Source organism: Mustelus asterias, chromosome 15 (assembly GCF_964213995.1).
Source record: "Mustelus asterias chromosome 15, sMusAst1.hap1.1, whole genome shotgun sequence".
Taxonomy (NCBI): Eukaryota; Metazoa; Chordata; class Chondrichthyes; order Carcharhiniformes; family Triakidae; genus Mustelus; species Mustelus asterias.
The window spans coordinates 71,118,842-71,145,935 of NC_135815.1; the positions used below are offsets into that span (position 1 = coordinate 71,118,842).

A 27,094-nucleotide genomic window follows, 5' to 3' on the forward strand; every position below is an offset into this window, starting at 1 on the left:
AAAATGATTCGTGCGCTGAGGCACATTGTGCTCTCCAGGAGTGCCGGGTCCGGGAAGGACACTTCACTTGTGACTGCAAGCAACAAAAATGCATTGCAGTCACCGCGGGCAGGCAGCTTATGTGTGGCAAGTGCAACAGCACCCACGTAAGCTCAGCCTCAGGGACATATCCATTTGATTCTCACCAAGAGGTACAATCAAGTGGACAGTCCAGGGGGAGGGAAGGTTCCACAAGATGGGGCCATGCGGTCAAACGACCCCAGGGTAATGCATGTTATTGGGTTAAAGACGGGTACGTGTTTTTATTTAAAAATGTATATATGACGGCCACAGACAGGCCTCCAAGGTTCTTTTCCGTAGGGACAATCAGACCTCTCACGGTTCCATGCCCAAGCGAAGGGCATGTCCAGAAACGCATAGTGACCAGGGCCATCAGCGCAGAATTTTGCGCCGACTGGCAGGCCCCTGCCACACTAGGGTCTTCTTTAGGATATGGATTTCTGGGGACACTATCCCTGGGAGGCGCCGCAGGGGTGATCAGTGCCAGTAATAGGAACTTCTTCATATGTGGACTGACCATTTTAGGAAACAACACCCTACAAGCATTAGGCGCAATTGACCAAGAACTCGCAGAACTCAGACTATACACACAACAAACGAGATATGCGGTGGACTATCAGCTAGCCAGACAAGGGGGGGTATGCACCATCATCAAGGAAAAATGCATCACATACGTACACGACAAGACACTAAACATAACAGCAGCCATGTCCGGGATACAAAAGCAATTGGATAACTTTAAACAGGGGTTAACAGGGACTGATGGGTGGTTAGGATGGCTGTTTAACACAGTTTGGGGAGCATATATTATGAAGGGATTAATCCTAGTGGTAGCCATCCTGTTCACACTCTGCCTTGGCCTAACCTGTATTAAAGTGATATGTGCAAATATTACATCAAGAATGCTACCCACTGCCAGTATCCAGATGCAAGAACTTAACAACGACCCAGAAGAGGAGGAACAACGGCAAGGACAACAGCTGTACAAATCACAGTTCCTCTGAAGGTCGTCCATGGGGGGTCAGCCATGAATGGCACCCCCTGGACGAGAGGAGGGACTGAAGGAGGAAATTTTCCAGAAAACCATATTTGTATCATCAAATATATTTTTATTGGACTAATTGGCACCACTCATAACGGGCCAACAATGCAGAGGGGCACCCCCGGATGGATATTCGATCGGGTCTCCCCCTGCACAGCTGAGAGACTCACGAATTTCAGAAACTGCGGGAGATCCCTAATCTGCCTAGCAACAGCCTGTAGCTGCATTTTAAACTGGCCAAGGAAGATCAAGATCCCTATGAAACGAGACAGAGAGTGGGTTATCAAAACCAAGCTATCACTGAAATATTACCAATTCGGCCAAGGCAGACATAAAAATCTAAGAGATAAGGATAAAAGGTTAAGAATGAAATACCCCAGACACCCAACAGGACAGGATGACATTAACACTCAATCTCACAAGCAGGAAACACAGACACGGAACAATAGGACCAATTTAAATAAGAGGACACATAGAGATAGTAATGGGAAACGCATTTAGACACCGGGGCAGGACCAAGTAATCCCATTAACACGAACACACACCATACAAATGCTAATCCATGAAACTTCCTAGGGACTTTTGAAACTGACAGACCACTTTATACATTGTGTAAAAAAAGGCATAATCAAATGTTCCCGCGCGAATTTTGGATCCCTATAAAGATCCAGAGCTGATGTGATTTAATTGAGATCAACGTGGCCAAGCCACTGTTTCTGAGCTGGCTACGGGGGTCTCCCTAGGATCCTAGTAAATTGTACAATAAAGACACGCTTTGAACCTTGATTTGCGACTCGGCTTCTATTCTGTGCTGGTAAGGGATTTTTCCCTACAACAAGGTTTGGAACTCTCTTCCACAACAGCAGCTGATGCTAGATCAATTGCTAATTTTAAATCTGAGGTCGATCTTGTGTGTTAAGAAAAGGTATCAAGGGATATGGGCCAAAGGCAGCTCGATGGAATTAGGCCACAGATCAGCCATGATCTCACTGAATGGCGGAACAGGCTAGAGGGGCTGAATGGCCTACTCCTATTACTATGTTCCTATATACGTTCCAGTCCAATTATTCCATCATAATGGTTGCCAGTACTTCACAAATCATCTCATTTACCTTTCATCGTCTATCTCTGCAGTTTATTTGTTTCGAGCCTGATTAGCTAGTCTATATCCACCATCCAAGTTACAACAAAGTCATTGATTTTTACTGGGGTGTCTTTTGCTTGCTCATGCCTTCTCTTGCGAATATTCAGATATTCGCCCAGAACACACACTACTTTATGCTCACCCATTGTTCATTGCACTAATGCCTACATGTTAGAGAGGCCAGAAGAGGCTATGGGGTTGGGTGGGTAACTGAAAACGTTGGGGGCTTCATTTTCTAATTCTCCCCCAGTTGGTAACAGTTCAAACAGCTGACTGAAGTCCATCAGAGATTTGCACTGGCAACATTTAACAAGTGCAGAAGGCAGTGGAGACTTTGGGCAACTTCACCCAGCTAAGAACATTTACGTTACATCAAGTCAACAACCTCTGCTACAGAAAATTTAGATCTATTTATGTCTCTTTTAATGTTGCAAATTGAGATGTTGATTAGATCAAAAAGAAAAGCTTTTTAAAAGTCGGTAAATACTGAACTGCTGAAAAAAGCGCATTTAATACATTTTAAGTGCTGCCTTTGTAATTGACGACTGTGACAATGCAAAATGGTTTGTGCCATTTGCCTGATAAAGACAGCTAACTAGTAGAACTATGGACTGATGTGAAGTGTACTAAGCACAAGCAACCACTTGTGTAATGGACAACAGGAAAGAGGAACAACTGACAGTTTTCTTGCTAGTCATTGATTACCTTGTCATTGATTATTAGATAACTTCGATATGGAAACACCTCTTAAATTGGGAGAGAGTGGAGTCTTTTTTAATTGAACAGTCATCCAGGATTATCCAAAATATTCTGGCTATGATAAAAAAAATGCTTTATAATAATGAAATACCAACCCAGATGTATTGAAAAACCTGCAAAACATCTGCCAACACGTTGCCATTTGAAACCATTCATGGCTATCTGCTGCCTCAAAACAACTTTTATTTTTAAAAGAAGCAATACAAATAGTCTTTAAACTATCTTTTAGATTTCCTCCATTCTCATGTGTATTAGAAGGATGAGCTTTCAGACATGAACCAAGTTTTGCACTGCAACAAGATTGAAACATTTGCAATATTTTGGTGTTTGCCGTCTTTTCTCCGAGATGTTCCCTGACTGCCCTCAAGCTGGATACAAAAGATCCCATGGCACAACTTTGATGAATAGCAAGGAAGTTCACTCATGTCCTGGTCTATATTTATCACTCAACCAACATCACTGGGGCAGTTTATTCAATAATTATCATATGGATGTTTGAGAGCTTTTAATCAAAGGCACATACTATAAAAGAATGATCCCGTGAAAAAACACATTCTCTACCTGCTCATTAAATATCTAAACAATTACAAGCCCAAGTCTTGTTGATTACTCAGAAGAGCACATATTACCCTGACTCTGGGCAGCACGGTGACACAGTGGTTAGCACTGCTGCCTCACAGCGCCAGGGACTCAGGTTCAATTCCAGCCTCAGGTCACTGTCTGTGTGGAGTTTGCACGTTCTCCCCGTGTCTGCGTGGGTTTCCTCCGGATGCTCCGGTTTCCTCCCACAGTCCAAAGATGTGCGGGTTAGGTTGATTGGCCTTGCTAAATTGACCCTAGTGTCAGCGGATTAGCAGGGTAAATGCGTGGGGTTACAGGAATAGGGCCTGAGTGGGATTGTGGTTGGTACACACTCGATGGACCGAATGACGTCCTCCTGTACTACAGGGATTCTATGACATATCAGCAAAATAATCATCTCATAGCAGTACATCTTGAATCAACATACAAAGAAGGAAATCATGAAGCTTCTCAATTTTGATTTACAACCTGTAACTTGACTTTTTTTTTAAAATGTACTTTAGAAACAATCTCAACTAAACAAGTCTATGTGGTTCATTTTAACAATTTTCTAACTGTGTACAGTATTGGTCTCCTTATTTAAGGAAAGATGTATGTAAATACATTGGAAGCAATTCAGAAAAGGTTTGCCAAACCTCGCAATTTCCTACTCCAGTGAATACAGGCCAACCTGTTCAACCTTTTCCCATGAGATAACTCACTCATTCCATAAATCAGTTCTGTGAACCTCCCCTGCACTGCTTCTAATGCAATTATGTCCTTTCTTAAATAAGGAAACCAAAATTGTACACCGTACTCAAGATGTGGTCTCGCCAAGCTCTGTATGACCGTAGCAAAACTTCCCTACTTTAATTTTCCATTGCTCTTACAATAACATTCCACTTGTCTTCCCAATCACTTGCGGAGCTGCAGACTAACCTTTTGGGATTCACGTACAAGGACACCCAGATCCCTCTGTACCACAGAGTCCGACAATCTCCCTCCTTTCAAATAATATGCTCTTTTGTTAATTGTTCCTGCCAAAGTGGACAGGTTCACAGTTTCCCTCATTATACTCCATCTAACATTTTTTTTTGCTACTCAGTTGAGAGCCAGCACAGATTCTTGTGGAGTTCCACTCTTTTTTTAAATTCATTTTACAGGATGTAGGCGTCGCTGGCAAGACCAGTATTTATTGCCCATCTCTACTTGCCCTTCAGAAGGTGGTGGGGGTGAGCTGCTTTTTTGAATCGCTGCGGTCCCTGAGATGTGGGTATACCCACAGTGTCGTTAAAGTAAAAAAGTTTATTTATTAGTCACAAGTAAGGCTTACATTAACACTGCAATGAAGTTACTGTGAAATTCCCCTAGTTGTCACATTCCGGCACCTGTTTGGGTCAATGCACCTAACCAGCACGTCTTTCGGACTGTGGGAGGAAAGTAGAACACCCGGAGGAAACCCAAGCAGACGCGGGGTGAACATGCAAACTCCGCACAGACAGCGCCCGAAGCCAGGAATTGAACTCAGGTCCCTGGCGCTGTGAGGCAGCAATGCTAACCACTGTACCACCATGCCGCCCGTTAGGGAGGGAATTTGAGGATTTTGACCTAGCGACAATGAGGGAAAGGTGCTAGATTTCCAAGTCAGGATGGTGAGTGATTTTGAGAGGAACCTCCAGGTGGTGGTGTTCCCAGCCACCTGTTGCTCTTGTCCTAGATGGTCGTGGGTTTGGAAGGTGCTGCCGAAGGAATCTTGCTGAGTTCCTGCAGTGCATCTTGCAGATGGTACACACTGCTGCTTGTGTTTGTCAGTGGTGGAGGGAGTGAATGCTTGTGGAAGGGGTAATCATCAAGCGGGCTGCTTTGTCCTGGATGGTGTCAAGCTTCTTGAGTGTTGTTAGAGTTGCTCCCATCGAAGCAAGTGGAGAGTATCCATGACACTCCTGACTTGTACTTTGTACAAAAGCCTAATGAACAGACTTTGAAGAGTCAGGAGGTGAGTTACTCACCACAGGATTCCTACCCTTTGGCCTGCTCTTGTAGCCACAGTATTAAAATAGCTAGTCCAGTTCAGTTTCTGGTCAATGCTAACCCCCAGGATGTTGATCGTTACATCTTGTCAATCTGAAAATGACTCATTTATGCCTTCTGTTTCCTGTTAGCTAACCAATCCTCTGTTAATGCTAATATGTTATCACCTCCACCATGAGCTCTCATTTTGCATAGTAACCTTTGATGTGACATCTTGTCAAACTGATTAGGGACAGTCAGCATGGCTTTGTGAGTAGAAAATCATGTCTCACAAATTTAATTGAGTTTTTTGAAGGGGTAACCAGGAAGGTAGATGAGGGCAGTGCAGTTGATGTTGTCTGCATGGACTTTAGCAAGGCACCGCATGGTAGGTTGCTGCATAAGGTTAAATCTTCTTGACAGAAGCCAGAGGGTGGTTGTAGAGAGTTATTTTTCAAACTGGAGGCCTGGGACCAGCGGTGTGCCTCAGGGATCAGTGCTGTGCCCACTATTATTTGTCATTTATATTAATGATTTGGATGAGAATAAAGGGGGCATGGTTAGTAAGTTTGCAGATGACACCAAGACTGGTGGCATAGTGGACAGTGAAGAAAGTTATCTCCAATTGCAACGGGATCTTGATCAATTGGGCCAGTGGGCTGACGAATGGCAGATGGAGTTTAATTTAAACAAATGAGAGGTGATGCATTTTGGTAGATTGAACCAGGGCAGGACTTACTCAGTTAATGGTAGGGTGTTGGGGAGAGTTACAGAACAAAGAGATCTAGGGGTACATGTTCATAGCTCCTTGAAAGTGGAGTCACAGGTGGACAGAGTGGTGAAGAAGGCATTCGGCATGCTTGGTTTCATCGGTCAGAACATTGAATACAGGAGTTGGGACGTCTTGTTGAAGTTGTACAAGACATTGGTACGGCCACAATTGGAATACTGTGTGCAATTCCGGTCACCCTATTATAGAAAGGATATTATTAAACTAGAAAGAGTGCAGAAAAGATTTACTCGGATGCTACCGGGACTTGATGGATTGAGTTATAAGGAGAGGCTGAATAGACTGGGACTTTTTTCTCTGGAGTGTAGGAGGCTGAGGGGTGACCTTATAGAGGTCTATAAAATAATGAGGGGCACAGATCAGCTAGATAGTCAATATCTTTTCCCAAAGGTAGGGCAGTCTAAAACTAGAGGGCATAGATTTAAGGTGAGAGGGGAGAGATACAAAAGTATCCAGAGGGGCAATTTTTTCACACAAAGGGTGGTGAGTGTCTGGAACAAGCAGCCAGAGATAGTAGTAGAGGCGAGTACAATTTTATCTTTTAAAAAGCACTTAGATAATTACATGGGTAAGATGGGTATAGAGGGATATGGGCCAAATGCGGGCAATTGGGATTAGCTTAGGGGTTTTAAACAAAAAAGGGCGGCATGGACAAGTTGGGCCGTAGGGCTTGTTTCCATGCTGTAAACCTCTATGACTCTAGGACTCTAAATTCCTTCCAGAAACCCAAGTTGATCACAGCAACTGATTCCCGTTTTGTCCATGCAGCTTGCTACTTCCTTGAAGAACTCTATTAAATTAGTCAATCGCAATTTCCCTTTCACACAATCATGTGGATTTTCTAAGTGTCCGCTTCAACCTCCTCAATAAAATAATCCAGCATTTTCCTATGACTAATGTTGAGCTAACTGGCCTGTAGTTTCGGGATTTCCTATCTTGAATAGAGGAGTCACATTCAATATTTTCCAATCTGATGGAAAATTGAAACCAATGCATCTACTGCCTCAGCAGCCACTTATTTTAAGACCCAAGTGTTATGTCAATAAGACTTGAAAATAAATTTAAAAATGTATCAAAACTTGCTTTTATTTTTGTCATTTTAAAATGGACTTCTACTGAATCACCAAACAGCTGCCACAGGTCACATGACTCAAGATTGGCAAACTGATTTGGAAGGTTACGATAGAGATTGCAAGAGAGTGTTCCACTCCCATCCTTGTGGAAACTCACACATTACAATCACAAAATCAGATGATGGACAGCCAAATTGACACCCCCAGCCAGAATGATAACAAAGACAGAGACATCAAAAGTTGTTATACCTGAAGAAGGGTTAACCGCCACCATTTCACTCTTGAGAAACAATGATGTGGAGTTGCCGGCGTTGGACTGGGATAGGCACAGTAAGTAGTTTCACAACGCCAGGTTAAAGTCCAACATGTTTATTTGGTAGCACAAGCTTTCGGAGCATTGCCCCTTCATCAGGTGAGTGAAGAGTTTGGTTCACAAACAGGGCATATGTAGACACCAACTCAATTACAAGATAATGGTTGGAATGCGAGTCTTAACAGGTAATCAAGTCTTTTCAGGTGCAGACAATGAGAGTTGAGAGAAGGTTAAGCACAGGTTAAAGAGGTGTAAATTGTCTCCAGCCAGGACAGTTAGTGAGATTTTGCAAGCCCAGGCAAGTCGTGGGGGTTACAGATAGTGTGACATGATGGTCAGGAGCACATAACTGCATTTGAAGCTGCAGCTACCTCATTAACGAGCCACATCACATGGCCCCATGCTTCTCGCTTTTGGACTACGTTTTTCAAGTTCCAGTCTCACAGTTCAGCCTTTTAATCTAACTTCAACTCCAGCAGCTCCCGGCTGACCACACTAGCCAGCCACCATCTCTCAACTCAACGCCCAGCTGATTTTAAACGTCTCTGATTGTCACCTGAATTAAAGCACAGAAAGCCCATCATGCTGCCATGCTATACATTCCAAGGATTTTGCATTGCTTTCCCCAACCAGATACTCATCTGAACTGTCAGTTTCTCTCCCTTTTATTCATATCACTAGGGTGAAGTTCATCGAGACACTGGGACCTGTCTACACTCTAGTCTTGACTCCTGAGCCAGCAAATAGATTTTCTCCATCTACCCTGACTGTTCTCCATAATATCTTGTAAACTTTCATCAAACTGCTCCTTCCTGCTCTAAATTCCAGGAAATACTGTATCACTTGTTTGGGTCACCTTTCTTTGTAATTTAACCCTTGGAGTCCAGGTATCATCCTAGATGATCTAAGCTGCACTCCCTCCAAGGCCAAAGATGTGATAACAAGAACTGCTCAGTTCTCCTCGGTTTTGTATAGCTGAAGCATGACTCTAACCCTTCATTTTCAAGTCCTTTAAATATGAAGGACAGCATTCCATTAGCCTTTTTGATTATCTGCTATGCCAGCTCACAAATTGTTAATAATCTGCTTAGCTGCACCTTGTCTGTGGTCTTTCACAGTTTCTTTCAGCATTTAGAAAGTACCCAGTTCCATCCTTTTTAGACCCAAAATGGATGACCTTGTATTTGCATACAATAACTTATATCACCTTTCATGAAATAAAATATCCCAAGCGTCCAAACCACCTGTGATATTAGATGAGTAGACCAAAAGATTGGTAACTGATGGATTGAAATCTATTTGCAACACAATCTACCAATATCGCTTTGCTGTTAACAACACAGCTAATATTATGTTCTAAAACCCAAAAGGGAATTTTGGAAGGCATGCTCGTAACTGTATTTTTGCAATTTGGTGTAATGCAAGGGAAGAGTTGGAGACCAGTGAAGGACATCTTTCTGTGATGATTTTAAACAAAATAAATGTTTATTAAACAATAAAACACACAAGAAAGTTGACTAAAATACACAACTACATTAATCACTATCCACAATATCTTTAAATTTACCCAGTTCCAAACCCCTCTATTTTCCTAAACTCAGGTAAACCTCCTCAAAGAACAGCCCATAGGTTTTAAAACTATAAGCAAAATCCAGCAATAGTTACCACACGAGGCACATATATATTTTGGGGTTGTTTCCAATTTAGTATAGAGACACTGGCCTCTCAAAACAGGCTTTCTCCAGACACAGCTTCTCGCTGTGTGGGCTGCGTATCTCAAACAGCTTTGTTGCACAGGGTGAATTTGCCTCTAATATACTGTTTTTCTTTTTGATCTTCCCTTATCTGAACTAACTTTCTCAAAAGACACTTTTAATTACCTTTATTATATGAGCTCACCGCTTAGAATGTAAATGTGAAATTCACCCCATCTTCTCTTTTGAACTTTTACGATAATTTTAGATAAATTTTTGAAAGTAAAAGAATTGAGTGTTATGGTGAGCGGGCGGGTAAGTGGAGCTAAATCCACGAATAGATCAGCCATGATCTTATTGAATGGCGGAGCAGGTTTGAGGGGCCAGATGGCCTACTCCTGCTCCTAGTTATGTTCATCTCTTGGTTCACTTTTGACACTCCATCTCCCATTGTTACTTGCCTGAGGTAAAGATTTGTTCATAGTCTTGCTAGGCTGATCAACATATTGAAGCCCTGGTTCCATCAAACAAGCCAATGTCTTTTTTACAATCACCATTTTAAAATAGTTTGGGGTTTTTTTCTTGAAACATAGCCACTCGATCATATTCCCAATTATTGGATTTCTTATTTTTCCCATTTTATCACAATGCCCTAATATGTTACACTTCAATCTAAACTATTTCAGTCACCCCTTCAAAAAATTCAATTGGATTAGTCAGGTATGATAAATTTACAAATCCATGCTGGCTCTCTGATCACCTGAAAATTTTCAAGACGTTCAGTCACTCTATCCTTCTTGACTCTTAACAACTTACTGACAATTCATGTGAGGCTAATTGGTCCATAATTCCCTTGTTTTATCTCTCACCTTTCTTAACTAGCAAAGTGACGTGAGCAATTCCCAAATCAAGAAAAGTTTTGAAAATCATGGTTAAGCATCTGCCATGTTCTCACCTCCTTTCTTTAAAAGCCATCTGCTCCTGGGTCATTGTTACTCTTCACTCCCATTATTTCCTGAATTTCAGTGATTTTGTTTGCGTTAATTTTCATGAGTTCCTGTCACTGATTCATTATTACCTTCCTTGGATGTCCGGCATGTTGAGCTCATCTTCTACTATAAATACTGATGCTAATCACCTTGAAATCAGAATCTTCTGTTCCCCAACCCTTCTGTCAATTGGAACAAATCCTCTCTATCTACTGTATCCAGACTGCTTATGATTTTAAAAACTTCAATGAAATCTCCTCAACCTACTCTTCTCAAAGGAGAACAGTCCTGGCTTATGTAATCGATGTTATACAGTCATAAGGTTTATAAGATTATGGTTTGGACTGTGTTTTTATAATTCACGTTAAAATGAAAGGTGTCAGGTGACTATTCCAAATCCTACGTGACAACAAGCCTGGCTAAGTCACGGGGCCTGCTGAGTAAAATGCAAAGTTCGTGCAACTGGGAACTAGGCATAGGCAGTTGTGCCAATAGTAAATATACTTGCCAGCTCTGTGCTCTCTTGGCAGAAGAGAAAAGGGCGAGGTGAAGAACAAAAGTTGGTGTCTTCAGCAACAAGTAGTTACCAAAGCTCGATATGGCAGGGAGACAGTCTCTCGAGGAGACACATTGCACAACCAGTTAAGGTATCTGAGAGATTCGTCCTGACTTGACTGGGGGTTGGGTGGCTAGAAAAATCACTGGAGCGTGCTTCATTGCTGTTCGTAGATTTTGGAAACTTTCCAAAAATGGAGGGAAGCGTCTGGAGACTTCACTCGAAGTTACTGCTCGGCCAAACGGGATAACGTGAACCCATTAAAGTGATTACAGACTTTTTGCCATAAAGACTGTAATATGCTCCAGGTAAAAAAGGGAGTCAGTCCAAAGATGTGCAGGTTAGGTTGATTGGCCATGCTAAAAAATTGCCCTTAGTGTCCTGAGATGCGTAGGTTAGAGGGATTAGTAGGTAAATATGTAGGGATATGGGAGTAGGGCCTGGGTGGGATTGTGGTCGGTGCAGACTCGATGGGCCGAATGGCCTCTTTCTGTACTGTAGGGTTTCTATGATTGCTATGAGCGTTCCTCTCTGCAGTTTAAAATACAAGTTGCCGACAAAAAGGAAAAGTGCATAGATAATAGTGATTTTAGTCACTTGCTACAGTAAAAGTTTCAAAATGTCAAATCATGTCATCCTTTTCAGTCATTAGCTAGAAGTTAAAACTTTAAAATGCTATTGGTCGCTACAGTGATTATAACAAAGCTGCTCATCCCTGGAACTTTTCTCATAAATATTTTTCTGCACCCCAAGCCTCCCCAGTGCAATGTCCAGAATTGGCCACAACACTCCAGATGAGGCCAAACCAGTATTTTATCAAGCATTTGTGCTCTATTCCACTATTATGCCCAGCAACCTGTAGGCTTTTATAACTGCTTTCTCAACCCGCCCTGCCATCTTCAATGATTTGTGCACATGTACCTCCAGGTCCCTCTGCTCCTGTACCCCTTGCAGAATTGCACCCTTTAATTGATATTGCTTTTATCTGGTTATTTTATTAAATTGTATAACTTCACAATTCTCTGCAGTAAATTTCATCTGCCACTAGTTTGCACATTCCACCAGCCTGTCTAGGTCCTCTTGAAGTCCATCCTACCCTCCTCAGTTCACAATACTTCAAAATTACATGGATTCCAGGTAAAAGACAGTGGGTATAATATCCCAGTGTTCCCGGTAGTGTGTCTCAAAAATTTAACACTGGTGGTTGATGAAACAAGAAAAAACATTGCAATATTTGCACGGCAGTGGCAGCAGAGAAATCATACATTTCCCACTGCAACTAAGCCTTCCCAATTTGGTAATGATCTTCCATGTTTGCTTTGGGTGGCATACTTAGATTTGCATAAAAAGAACAAGGTGCACTACTGCTTCACCCAAACATGAAGAACAGCACTCTTAATGGTTCAGAATTTGTCACAGCAGGGCATCCTGTGGCAACTGGATTTTTCACTTCATCCTTCAAAATTGATCATGTCAAAAACAGTTGAAACTATAACTGATAGCACCTTAGTATGAAATTCGCTCCCTCCGCCACCAGCGTAGCTTGGGTGCATTGTGTACCATATACTGATGCACTGCAGAAACTTGGCAAGGTTTCTTTGACAGCCTATGCCTGCAACCTCTACCAGCTACAAGGACAAAGGCAGCGGGTGCTACTGTTCCCATATGCCTGTTAGTTTCCCTCCATCCTGACTTGGCAATATATCAACACAATGCTGCTGGGTCAAAATTTCCACCTAACAGCACTGTGGGATATGTACACCAGTGGCTTATGAAAATAGCTTCCCCCACCTTCTCAAGGGCAATTAGAGATAGGCAATAAATGCTGGCCTTGTCAATGACACACATTCAATGGCTAAAAATTTGAATGTCTGTTATATAAATGCGAGTACCTTAAAGTGCAGTTTTTGTTTATCACCCTAAATAAGCAGATAATAATCATTGTTCAGGCAATTAATGATAAAACAGTCTGCAACTAAATCAGCAAATTTCTATAATTTAATGCACGTAGCACAATTTGCTAACTTTGTGTCACAACTTCAAAAGAAAGGGAAGTAACAAAATGTCAATTTTGAAGCAATAGCAAATTAATTACGTTAAACCTAATGACAGAGCTCCAAGATGTAGAGCCATGGCATCTTGATGGCACCAAGGCCATAGCATTTTTATTGCTCCATTAACATGATAAAAGATGCCCATGAACCCCAAACCAGGTCTGAATCTAGTTTCAAAGAGATCAGAAATATTTTTGGATCGCAAGTCCACAAAGATTCCTCAATGCCCATTCTCCAGGTGCCTGCAATAGGTTCCACCATGCCCAGTGTCCAGGTGCATGTAAGACATTCCTCTACGCCCAGTGTCCAGGCAAGTGCAATAGGCGCAAACCTACTGTGCAGGTTGCAGCAATAGGTTTCTCCACGTTCAGTGTGCAGGCAAGTGCAATAGGTTCCTCTATGCCCAGTATCCAGGTGCGTGCAATAGGCTCCTCCACACCCAGTGTCCAGGTGCGTGCAATCGGTTCCTCTACACCCAATGTCCAGGTGGGTGCAATAGGTTCCACCTTGCCCAGTGTCCAGGTGCGTGCAATAGGATCCTCTACGCCCAGGTTCCACCTCGCCCAGTGTCCAGGTGCATGCAATAGGTTCCTCTACGTCCAATGTCCAGGTGAGTGCAATAGGCTCCTTCACATTCAGTGTCCAGGTGCGTGCAATAGGTTTCACCTCGCCCAGTGTCCAGGTGCACGCAATCGGCTCCTTCACACCCAGTGTCCAGGTGCACGCAGTAGGCTCCTTCATGCCCAGTGTCCAGGTGCGCGCAATCGGCTCCTTCACACCCAGTGTCCAGGTGCACGCAGTAGGCTCCTTCATGCCCAGTGTCCAGGTGTGCGCAATAGGTTCCTCTACGCCCAGTGTCCAAGTGCGTGCAATAGGCTCCTCTACGCCCAGTGTCCAAGTGCATGCAATAGGTTCCACCGTGCCTAGTTTCTAGGTGCGTAAAATAGGTTCCACCACACCCAGTGTCCAGGCAAGTGCAATAGGTTTCACCGCGCCCAGTGTTCAGGCAAGTGCAATAGGTTCCTTTACGCTCAGTGTTCAGATGCGCGCTATTGGCTCCTTGACGCCCAGGTGCGCGCAATTAGCTCCTTCACGCCCAGCGTCCAGGTGCGCGCAATTGGCTCCTTCACGCCCACTGTCCAGGTGCGTGCAATAGCCTCCTTCATGCCCAGTGTCCAGGTGCGTGCAATAGGCTCCTTCACACCCAGTGTCCAGGTGCGTGCAATCGGTTCCTCCACGCCCAGTGTCCGGGTGCGTGCAATAGTTTTCTCTATGCCCAATGTCCAGGTGCGTGCAATAGGTTCCACAAAATAAAGGATGCTTAATTGGACCATTTGCACTTATCTGTCCTTCTGCCCTAGGTTTTATTCACAATATTTCTCTCTTTCTTTCTCCTGGTTTAATTACTTCACACCTTTAAAGATTTTCCTTTACTTGCAGTGTATAATGCATAATTGGACTGTTACGATACTCTTCACTTTCAGTTGTTTTTGGAGTGCTACCTGTTTATACTACTTGGACGTCTTGCAGTAGTGCATAGCATCCCTGCCTCTCAACCAGAGGTTCCAGGTGCACCACCAACTGCAGGACTTGATGGTCAAGGAAGATACGTTCATTATACAACTAAACAGGTGGAGTGTCAACCTTCAAATCCTTCCAACAAATCTGAGAAAAACTTCTGGTCAGCTGTGCTTGACATGGCATGCCAACCCCCCAAGCCACAGACTCTGGCAGGTGACCAGGGAAAAACAAGCTATGGAAAACAAACAAATCAAGCAGGTGCATGAAGAGTCTTGATGATCCTTGGTCAGCTCTGATGAAAGGTCATCCAGATTCGAACCATCAGCTCTGTTCTCTCTCCACTGATGCTGTCAGACCTGCTGAGATTTTCCAGCATTTTCTGTTTTTGTTTCAGAATCCAGCATCCATGTTAGTTTGCTTTTATACAAGTATATACTTTGTGTGCCTTCTTGATCTCTAGATGCTGGAAGTCTTCTAAGTAATTTATACTAAAACTTTCTTCGACACCCAATTACTAATTTAAAACCCACTGCCTTAAAATCTGGTCCCAGCTCTGTTTAGGTACAATTTCTTCCAGTCCCAATAGTGGTGCCATTGTCCCGTGAAATGGAAACTCTCTTTCCCACACCACTAGCAAATTTGGCAACCATCCCTGTACCCAAGTCATCTATATAAATTGTAAATAGTTGAGGTCCCACTGATCTGTGACACAAAAAAATATTTAAGCCTATTCTCTAAAAAATTAGCCAGCCCATCTTTTTCCATGCCAATGTTACCCCTATACCATAAGCATTTATTTTCTACAATCACCTTTGTTGTGGCACCTTATCAAATGCCTCGTCTCGGCTATAAGACCATAAGACATAGGAGCAGAATTAGGCCACTCGGCCCATCGAGTCTGCCCCACCATTCAATCATGGCTGATATTTTTCTCATCCCCATTCTCCTGCCTTTTCCCCATAACCCTGGTCCTCTTATTAATCAAGAACCTATCTATCTCTGTCTTAAAAACACTCAATGACCTGGCCTCCTACTGCGGCAATGAGTTGCACAGATTCACCACTCTCTGGCTGAAGAAATTCCCCCTCATCGTCCCTTTAGCCTGAGGTTGTGCCCTTTGGTTCTAGTTTTTCCTACAAGTGGAAACATCCTCTCCACGTTTGCTCTATCCAGGCCTCGCAGTATCCCGTAAGTTTCAATAAGATCCCTCCTCATCCTTCTAAATTCCAATGAGTACAGACCCAGAGTCCTCAACCGTTCCTCATACGACAAGCTCTTCATTCCAGGGATCATTCTTGTGAACCTTCTCTGGACTCTTTCCAAGGCCAGCACATGGGGCCCAAAAATGGGGCCTGACCAGAGCCTTATACAGCCTCAGAAGTACATCCCTGCTCTTGTATTCTAGCCCTCTCGACATGAATGCTAACATTGCATTTGCCTTCCTAACTGCAGACTGAACCTGCACATTAACCTTAAGAGAATCTTGTACAATGACTCCCAAGTCCCTTTGTGTTTCTGATTTCCTAAGCATTTTCCCATTTAGAAAAATAGTCTATACCTCCATTCCTCCTTCCAAAGTGCCACATTATATTCCATCTGCCACTTCTTTGCCCACTCTCCTAACCTATCCAAGTCTTTCTGCAGCCCCCCTGCTTCCTCAATACTACCTGTCCCTCTACATATCTTTGCATCATCTGCAAATTTAGCAAGAGTGCCTTCAGTTCCTTCCTCTAAATCGTTAATGTATATTGTGAAAAGTTGTGGTCCCAGCACTGACCCCTGAGGCACACCACTAGTCACCGGCTGCCATCCTGAGAAAGACCCCTTTGTCCCCACTCTCTGCCTTCTGCCAGTCAGCCAATCCTCTATCCATGGCAGGATCTTACCCTCAACACCATGGGCTCTTAACTTATTTAACAGTCTTTTATGCAGCACCTTGTCAAAGGCCTTCTGGAAATCTAAATAAATCACGTCCACTGGTTCTCCTTTATCTAACTTCCTTGTTACCTCCTCAAAGAATAGATTTGTCAGACATGACCTCCCCTTGACAAAGCCGTGCTGACTCAGTCCTACTTTATCATGCACTTCCAAGTACTCTGCAATCTCATCTTAAATAACGGACTCTAAAATCTTGCCAATGACTGAAGTCAGGCTAACCGGCCTATAATTTCCCGTCTGCTGCCTCCCTCCCTTCTTGAACAGCGGTGTTACATTCACTACTTTCCAGTCCTCTGGTACCCTCCCTGCCCCCAGTGATTCCTGAAAGATCACCGCTAATGCCTCCACAATTTCCTCAGCTATCTCTTTTAGAACCCTGGGGTGTAGTCCATCCAGTCCAGGTGATTTATCCACCTTCAGACCTTGCAGTTCCCCAGAACCTTCTCCTTAGTGACAGCCACTACACTCACCTGTGCCCCCCGACTCTCCTGGAGCTCTGGCATCCCACTGGTCTTCCACCATGAAGACTGATGCAAAGTAACTATTCAGTTCCTCTGCCATTGCTTTGTTTCCTGTTATTACTTCGCCAGCCTCATTTTCCAATGGCTATTTTAGCCTCTCTCTTACCTTTCGTACATTGAAAAAAACTCTTCCTCTCTCCTTTTATATTACTAGCTAGCTTACACTCATTATTTCATCTTCTCCCCCCTTATTACTCTTTGATTTACCACATCTTCCCAAATTTGATCCTTTGCCACCACTTTCAGTTTACAACCTTCTCTACTTCCCTCATTATGCGGTTCGCAAGAACACCAGTACCATCATGGTTTGGATGTACACCATACTAAAAGTACAGATCCCACTTTCGCCAATATTGGTGCTATGCCCCACAAACCAAAATCCAATTCTCCCACACCAGTCTTTGAACCATGCATTAATCCCTCCAACCTGGTTTCTCCTCTGCCAATTTGTGTGGCTCAGGTAATAATGCAGAACTTTGAAGTTCTGCTTCTTACTTTGTTGCCTAGGTCTTCATACTGACTATGCGGACCCTCCTTCTTTGTCCTGGTACCTCTGTAAATCACAACACTGGGTCCACTGCAGGTTCCTCTCCAGCCCCAAGCAGATGCCTTGATCTCTGGCACCGGACAAGCAACATAACCATGAAGACGCGCACTTTTTACTGCAGAGAACCGCGTCAATCCCTCTGTCCATATTATCCTCTACTACCACTAAGTTCCTTGAATGGCTTCCTATGCCACGATGCTATGGTCAGTCAGCTCATCCAAACTGCAGTCCTCAATTTTATCCAAACAAAGACCACAAACCTGTTGGACAATTGTAAAGGCTGAGGCCCCTGTGCTACAGCCCTTTGAGTCCCCTTACCTGCCTCACTTGCAGTCACACACACCTGTCCCTGACCAGGGTCAGAAGATTCTGTACTAAGAAGTATGACCGCCTCCTGGTACAAAGAATCCAGCAAACATTCACCCTGACACGTTACAGTGTCTGCAGTTCAGCCTTTAGCTCAAATTCTGCACTGAAGCTGCTCAAACTTCCAAACACTTAGTGCAGATGTATTGGCCCTGGGTCACGCTGGCATCCAGGAGCTCCCACATGCTGCAGCTGTGACACATCACCTTTCCACAAGGCATAGAAGCAGAAATAGGCCATTCCGTTCATCAAGTCTGCCCCATCAATAAGATCATGACTACACTGATATGATAATCATCAACTCAATTTTCAACCTTATCCCATAATCCTGGATTCCTTACCGATTAAAAATCTGTGCATCTCAGCCTTGAACATACTTAAACTAGCCTCTACACCCCTGTGTGATAAAGAATTCCACAGATTCACTACCCTCAGAGGAAATTCATCTTCATCTCTGTCTTAAATGGGCAACCCCTTACTTCTTTATCCAGTGTGGTTGGAATATGGAACTTATTACAACTAGCAGTGCTTGAGGAGAACAGCATAGACGGAGAAGGTAAATAAGCTTCTGAGAAAGGAGGATGGTGTTAGATGAAGAGGGTTGACAGCAGGCTTGAGTGGAGCATAACCAATTGCATGTATCTGTTCAGCCTATTTCCGGGCTTTAAATGCATAACAGCATTTAAAACCGTGATCGAGAGCGTCAGAGATATTTCTCACTAAAAAGCAAGAACTGGTCAGTAATGATATTGCACAGATGAAAAGAAAGTCGTCCAAAATTGGAATGAAAGAAAAAAAAGGGTGCACAAGTAGATAGACAAAGGGTGAACGACAAAACAAAACTGGAATGCCAATTAAATAAATTAGGAAGGCAAAGAAAAACTGCAAAAATAAGAATCAAGGAATAGCATTCTAAAATAAAGTGTTCTACAGGCACATTTACTTTGCTAGTGATGGGGCATCTTAAACTCAAGTATTGACAACAAAATGGCAGAAATATTAAGTAATTACTTTGCCTCCAAATACCCAGGAAAGTTACATGATGGACATGACATTAAAAGATATCAAAAAAATGTGACAGAAAGGTGGGGACGGGGGCATAATTGTTAAACTAATTCTAAAGGATAAAATCTCTGGTCTGGATTACACCCATGTATTTAAACAGTTTTGAAAGAATTAGCAGAGACAGCATGACATTAATATAAAAATATAATACTATGTAAGAATTACAAATCTTTTCTTTTTCCTACTACAATATACCAAAACACAGATCAATGTCATCAAGGGAGAGGAAGAGGAGAATCTCTACACCGACCAGAGTTTTTGTGAACTAATTGTTGATAGTTTATTTGCACTACAACATTTCTGAATCTGAACTTCATACATCACTGAGCTACAGCCGTTAGACTCTAAACAAGTTCTGACTACTGAAATTTTCGATTCACCAGTTGTGAGGGGGTAGCAGATATAATCACTACAGTATTTCTAATCAAAAATTGAATCCCAATATAAAATTCTTTGTTGAAATTTGTACATGTTTCCCCTATTTCTGTCTTCTATTTTGCTTGCTTGCTTTGCCTTCCATATACCTTTCTCTGGCTATTCTATGTCTATTATCTCACTCACTCAACTGCCTGGATTTCCTTTTCATGAAGCTCATTCTCCCTACTCTCCATTCGCTCCTCTGATTTCTGTAAACGAGCAAAGCCTGAAATCTGGACCACAGTTGTGATGTTCAGCTTCTACTGATCAAGTGCTCTGTCAGGATACAATCTGCAAACTTCCCTCACTAAAATATTACATCAACAATTATTCCTCAGCAGGAAATAATACTGTTTTATACTTTAGAGATATTGCAGTGTGACTGATGTTTGCAAAGCTTTTACGTAGAGGATCTTTTCTATAATTCATCGTTATTTGTATTCTCTGCTGCTTTATAAGGACAGGAATATTATGTCATGTTATCTACAATGTATTATCCTGTTGCGAATATGAAGATCCTTTAAGGCCACAATGTCTATCTGATTTTAACTAAACATGAAGTATGGGCAATAAGAGTTTAACTGCACCTTTTAAAAGATAAATTTGCACGTTAGAAGTTTATAATTTTCAGACTCCAGATTTTCAAAAATGTTTATCATCTCCCCTTTCCCACCATCATTTGATGTGATTGCCAAGGTATATCGCAGGCTGCAGATTCTTCTCAAAGGACTGGTTCCTTCTTTGAAGTCTGACCAATTGCAGAAAGGTGTTGCAGACAAAACGAATGATAGAAATACTGTTTAAAATATTATTCATATCAGATGCTAAGCAATTTTATAAAAGATATATAACTATACCACGTAAAGCACAATGTATTATTCTGTTGCTGCTGAAGGGAAAGTATCCTATGGCTATAGTCTAATTGGCAAAAAACCCTATCCAGGTTCATTCAAAAGCTAATTGTTACTCAGGTGAGATCTCACAACTTTGCTTTGTTTGTGGGAAGCTCAATTTGGAACCTGTAAACATTATAGCTTCAGAATCTATGATCCTGGAGAGATTTATTCTAGGTTGCAAATGCCTCATTTTAGTGCAATGTATGAATTTTAATGAGAGAGCATTAGACATTGGAGGTTTGACATGCTGCACATTAAGTAGAATGTGATACATTACACCATGTGATGCAGTGTATTATTCTGCTGCTCGCACTACTTGACATTAGAGTTTCATTGCATTCTTTACTGCAGATCAGAACCTTGACATTCTCTTGGCATGAAACGGTAAGGCACAAAGCATTCTGCATTTTTTGTCAATTAAGGCAATTTAAATTAACATTACAAATTATTCTCTTCATTTCTTCATACTCCTTTGTTTCGTCGTGCCTTCCTTTGTTAAAAATGTTACCTCAAAGTTTGCATTGTGATCCTTGATTTGCATTCCAGTATTTTGCCACTCACATTTTTCCCTCTTCCAAGCCATTGTGCCCAATCCTGAAAAAAAAACTCTTCCAAATCACTTATCCCTGCCCTTCAAAATTCCCAACTATGCAGCTTCTGGTCTTTAATTCATTAGATCTTACCACACCCTCTCCACCATCTTTAATGCCCTTATCCCCAGAGAATCACCTGCAACGGTTTTGCTTCTCATTCATGCACTCTGCTGCTCCACTCCCTTTTCTCTCATCTACTTGTTGTCACTTGATGGCATCAGTGGAAGTCATGTCATCTATTTCCATACGTACACTTTCAATATCCAGTTCTAACCCTCCACCATCTCTCTGGACCCTCTCCTCTGTCTGTGAATTAGAATTTGGCACATCGGGTCTGCACCGACTCTCTGACAAGGTATCTTAACCAGACCTTATCCCACACCATCACCCTGTAACCCCATGTATTTACCATGGCTAATCCATCTAACCTACACACCTTGGGGACACTAAGGAGCAATTTAGCATGGCCAATCAATCTAGCCTGCACATCTTGGACTGCAGGAGGAAACCAGGGCACCTGGAAGAAATCCACGCAGACACGGGGAGAACGTGCAAACTCCACACAGACAGTCACCCAAGGCCAGAATTGAATCCGGGTCCCTGGCGCTGTGATGCACCAGTGCTAATTATTGTGTCGCCCTGTCTGACTGTTTGTCCAACATCCAGCGTTGCATGAGCAGAAATTTCCTCCAATTAAAGATTGGGAAGACAGAAGTCATTATCTTTGACTTATGCCACATACTAGGTTCCCTTAGCACCGATTCGCTCCCTATTTCCAGCAATTGTGAGGTTGAAGCAGACTGTTTGCTATCTTGGTGTAATACATGACCCTGAGGTGAGCTTCCTACCACACATATAAGACTGCTCATTTCCACCTTCATAACATTGTACAACTTTGACCTTGCTTCAGCTTATCTGCCACTGAAACCCTTATTGACTCTTTGTTACCTGTAGACATGATTATTCTATCATACTCCTGGCTACTGTTCCACATTCTACCCTTTGTAAACCAGAGCTTTCAAAATCCTGCCACTTGTGTCCTATATCACACCAAGTTCCACTTACCTATCTTTCTTGCGCACAGTGACGTACCTTGACTCCTTGCATTCCCACCACTGGTAGCCATCCTTTCAGTTACCTCAACTGAAGAGGTTTGGAATTCTTTAACCTCTCTTTCATCCTTAACACTTATTAATACCACTTTGACCAAGCTTATAGTATAAAATGCCTTTTGATGTTTTATTACTTTAAATGTACTATAGAAATGCAAATCAATGTTGTTGAACAGATGGCCAGAGAGTGCCCACTGGATATACTGGAGCCATAGAGGTTTACAGCATGGAAACAGGCCCTTCGGCCCAACTTGTCCATGCCACCCTTTTTTTCTAAAAAACCTTTAAGCTAATCCCAATTGCCCGCATTTGGCCCATATCCCTCTATACCCATCTTACCCATGTAACTATCTAAATGCTTTTTAAAAAATAAAATTGTACCCGCCTCTACTACCACCTCTGGCAGCTTGTTCCAGACACTCACCACCCTCTGAGAAAAAATTGCCCCTCTGGACACTTTTGTATCTCTCCCCTCTCACCTTAAACCTATGCCCTCTAGTTTTAGACTCCGCTACCTTTGGGAAAATATATTGACTATCTAGCTGATCTATGTTTCTCATTATTTTATAGAGCTCTATAAGATCACCCCTCAGCCTTCTACGCTCCAAAGAAAAAAGTCCCAGCCTATTCAGCCTCTCCTTATAACTCAATCCATCAAGTCCCGGTAGCATCCGAGTAAATCTTTTCTGCACTCTAGTTTAATAATATCCTTTCTATAATAAGGTGACCAGAATTGCACACAATTTTGCATTCTAGTTTTATTCTACTATGAAAGAAAGAGAATCTAACCAGCAAGCCAACTCACTTTGCCATTATGTGGTTATGTACATTACTTTTGGACATAACTTTTCATAAGACATGCATGGTTCCATCGGTTGCAATGGAACAACATCAGATGCAGAAGGCAGCCATTTGGCCCATTGAGTCTGCACCGATCCTCTGACAGAGTAACTTACCCAGCCCCTTTCTCTCACCTTCTACCTGTAACCCCACACATTTACCATGGCTAATCTATCTAACCTACATATCTTGGGACACTAAGGGGCAATTTAGCATGGACAATCCACCTAACCTTCACATCTTTGAACTATGGGAGGAAACCACACAGACAGGGGGAAAATGTGCAAATTCTACATAAAGTCACCCAAGGCCAAATTGAACCGAGACAGCAGTGCTAACCACTGTGCCACAGTGCTCGCAGGATTGCATCCTGGCAAATATTTTTTGGCATATTCTTCTTTTATTCTACTATTGTACACTTTCAATGACTCAAATGAGGGTGTTGATTTTCACATCAAGTGACAGGTTGCTCGTGATTGTTGATACCAGAACTTGCAGGAAGCTGGTCAACTTGGCAATACTGTGCAACAAGACCATGCAGCAAGACCAAAGTGCATAAAGTCCTAGTCCGTGAGTTGCCATTTGTTGTTGATGCCACACTGAAGTTTACTTACAGCACCCTGTAGATCAGTTCTCCAACGTCTAGGAGGAGTTTGGAATGAGACTCCACCTTTCATCAATATTAGTAACCTCACTCTGAAGATCATCAAGAGCTTCGTATACCTTGGATCAACAATCATGAGCAACCTGCCACTTGATGCGAAAAACAACACCAGGATTGCCAAGGCTGCCAAGTTGATGAGGCATGCGTGGACCAACAGCAAAGTAATCAAAAATACCAAGCTCTGTGTGTATCAAGCTTGTATTTTCAGCACCCTCCTCTACTGTAGCAAGTCATGGACCACTTGTAGAAGCCAAGAAAATCAGTTAAACAGCTTCCACTGCCTCAGGTGAATATTGGGCATCTCCTGGTCGGACTAAGTGCCCAATAGAAAGCGTGTAGGGTTCTCCAGCACGTTGGCTGGTTATGTGGCCATGGATGATGGCTGCATTCTAAAGGCGTGCTTGGAATCAGAGTTGATGCATGGAGAGTCCTCATTGCTGACTAGAGTGCATGGAGGCAAGCAGTCAGAAAGGTCGTGGAAAAAGCAGAGATCAAAATAAATAATCAGATGGCAGAAAAGTGAACTCGCCAGAATGAAAAGCAAAATCAGTCGACCTCGGGCCAATGCTATTCATTAGTGTCAGCTGTGGAACGGATTGCTACTCATGAGTTACCCTCTACAGCCACAATGTTCAATCTAGAAATGACATACACCACACATGTAGTTCATTGTCTCCCAAGGCAGATGGATGCCAACTTAACTATCATTTAGATTTTCTGTGCATCATCCAAACCTTATATTGCAGCACTCCTATTATCACTGGGATAACAAGTGCAAAGTCAAAAGACTACTTAACACACTTTAAGGATATAAATGACAACACCCAAGCATCAACATTCATTCAGTCGAGCTTTATTTACTTCAATTAATTTATGGTAGCTGAAAATTTAGGTGGTGGCAAGAGGGAATGTGATTCAAAAGGATCATAGCTCCATTTACCTCCCCTTTGAATTAGGATTTGAAAAAGGTGGACAGCTAATCTGGGAATAGTTTTGAGCATGTATCACATTTCCAAAAAAAACTTTGAGACCAAAGGTACAGGTGGTTCATTGTTGTGTACAATTTTCCATATGTTAAAAAGGTCACATGGGAGGCAGGAGAAATATTGGAACACTCATTTACTCAATCTGCATTATCAAATATACTTCATCCCAACACGGATCAATGACAGCTGCCACGGAAAGTACACATCACAAATTGATACCAAAAGATTAAACATAACAATACAAGATAAAACGAGATAAGCCAAAATAGTTTATTTTAAATGGTCTGTATTAAACTGTTTGGCCCAAGCTTTTACTCCACTGTCTGAATTATCTAGGACCAGAAGTGCGTGGGCTGAAATGACAACACTACAGTAATCTGGAAAGATACTTTAACAAAGGTAGAGCATTTATAGTGTGCTGTATTTTGTAAAATTCGGAATTATTCCACATATTTAAAGGTTCACCGTGGCCTTTACGACAACGTTACACGAAAGCAAAAATATGCAGATTACAACACACCCAAGTTGACTATACTGATAGAAAATGTTAGCTGTTGAGTAGGTTCAGCAGCTTCCAGTACTTCACGTACTTTTTGTATTTAAAGTTGACCTACAGGATAGAACAGTTCTAAACGGGAGTTTCTGTCACTCCTGTAGGCCTACACCGTGTGAAATGAGCCTTAAATCAGCCCAGACACTAAAGTCAATTACCCTGCCCTTTGAGGCTCACACCGCAGACACAGAGACCGAAGCCTTTCTTTTCCTTCGGCAATAACAAACAACCCGACATCACCGTCCACAGAAAAACCGACAGCCAGTGACGCCAGCTCACCTTCTAAAAGTAGGCTTCTCCTTCCCGCCATTTTTGTTTTCAGTCCTTTGTGGCCTTCGGCGGAACGGTGCCGGCGGAACGCGGGCTGCACAACACCAGCTCGGCCATGTCAGTGCGCAAAGGCCGGAGGGGGTGGGGGGGAGGAGGCACCGCTGGGCCGGAACCAACCAAGCCGGAACTCAGCAGCCCGGACCAGTTAACCCCCGGAACCCAGCAGCCCGGACCAATTAACCCCCGGAACCGATAACCCCCTGTCCTGTTTAGTGGTTCATGCCAAATCCACTGGCCTCATCGTACTCTTCATCATGATGAGAGGGAAACGATATTTAAAAATGGAGCATTCTAAGTTATTTCTCCCGTATTGTTTCAAAAACAGCGTGCGTTTCTCTACTTAATTATTTGCAAAGCGATTCTGGGCGGTGCAGTCCCTACAGATGTTCAGTGGTTTGTATTCCCCCAGTGGTCAGTCGATGTATGATTCACCCCTTAACTCACTCGCTCACTGCACCTGTTCTAACGTTGAGACTTGAAAGGCGGGGGGGGGGTCTGCTGGTTTTGCATCGAAGCTGTTTCAGGTGAGCATCAACTGCCAGAGAGGGAGGAAAGAAGCAAACCTGGGCTACTGCCATAATTTCCTTTCACAGTTCATATGAACATTATTATTCTTAATGCAGGGAATTTCTGCTCCACAATATGTGTTATAAATCAGTGCTGAATACCACTTCGTTGACCAGCATCCTCATTTATTAGCAGTTTCCTGCAAACTCTAATATGCTGAAAGGGCGCAGGCATTGAAAATGATGTCTGTCTCCTAGGACGCCTTTTCCTTTTTAATACTGCCTAATGTACAGGATTTTTTTCTTCTTCAAAGTACATCTTCCCATCTTACTTCACTGTAGGAGTAACAAAGCCCCCAACCTGGGAAAGTGAAAGTATATGAAACTGAGCCAAACTTATTTAATATATATATATTTTTTAATCTTGTATTAAAGCATTTCGCACATTAACTGAATAAACACTTGCAAATACTTAAAGGAAGGTAGATGTTTTCATGACATCCCTTCCCTATCTCTGTAAGATCTTACAGGCCCCACCACAACTCTCTGTTCCTCTATATCTAGCATCCAATGCATCACTCTGTTGTTTAACTCCCATACTCTTCAATTCTCTGTAGCTTTTCCTTTAGGACTGTTTCTCTGGCCACTTTTTCAGCATACTTTTAGTTACGTAAGAAATAAAAGTATACCAAATGAAACGTTGAGCTTGCTCTGCCATTCAATATTATGACTCAACATTGACCTGAGCTCCACTTTTCCACTCACTTCTCGTATCTCTTGATACCCTGAGGACAAAAATCTCAGTTTTAAAGATATTCAGTGATGAAACTTCACATTGGTTTTGAATGGAGAATTCCAAAGATAGCCAATCCTTTGAGTGAAGACATTTCTCATCTCAGTCCTAAATGATCAGCCCCTTCTCTTGAAACTGTGCCCCTGTGATCTAGATTCCCCAGCTAGGGAAAACAACCTTGTCAAACCCCTTCAGAATTGTGTATGTTTCAATGAGATCACTTCTTAATTCTTCGAAATTCTAGAGAACATAGATCTGTACAATCCATTGAATCATAGAATCCTTACAGTGCAGAAGAGGCCATTCAGCCCATTGAGACTGTACCAACACTCTGACAGAGTGTAACCCCACACATTTACCATGGCTAATCCCCTTAACCTACACATCTTTGGACACTAAGG

General features: G+C 42.6%; 1 protein-coding gene across 5 annotated transcripts in view; it reads right to left on the reverse strand.

Annotated features, from left to right (window-relative positions):
• The window catches only part of senp6a (SUMO specific peptidase 6a), a 148,722-nt gene extending 123,242 nt beyond the window's left edge, over positions 1–25,480 (reverse strand). For 3 of the 5 annotated variants that reach the window (XM_078230071.1, XM_078230072.1, XM_078230070.1), the window contains exon 1: positions 25,344–25,472. In XM_078230071.1, the coding sequence (XP_078086197.1) occupies positions 25,344–25,374 (31 nt within the window). In that variant the 5' untranslated portion in view covers positions 25,375–25,472. Of the gene's footprint in view, positions 1–25,343 lie in introns of all 5 variants that reach the window. The other 2 variants (XM_078230074.1, XM_078230073.1) reach the window with 2 other exon arrangements.
• Between the last annotated feature and the right edge of the window lie 1,614 nt (positions 25,481–27,094).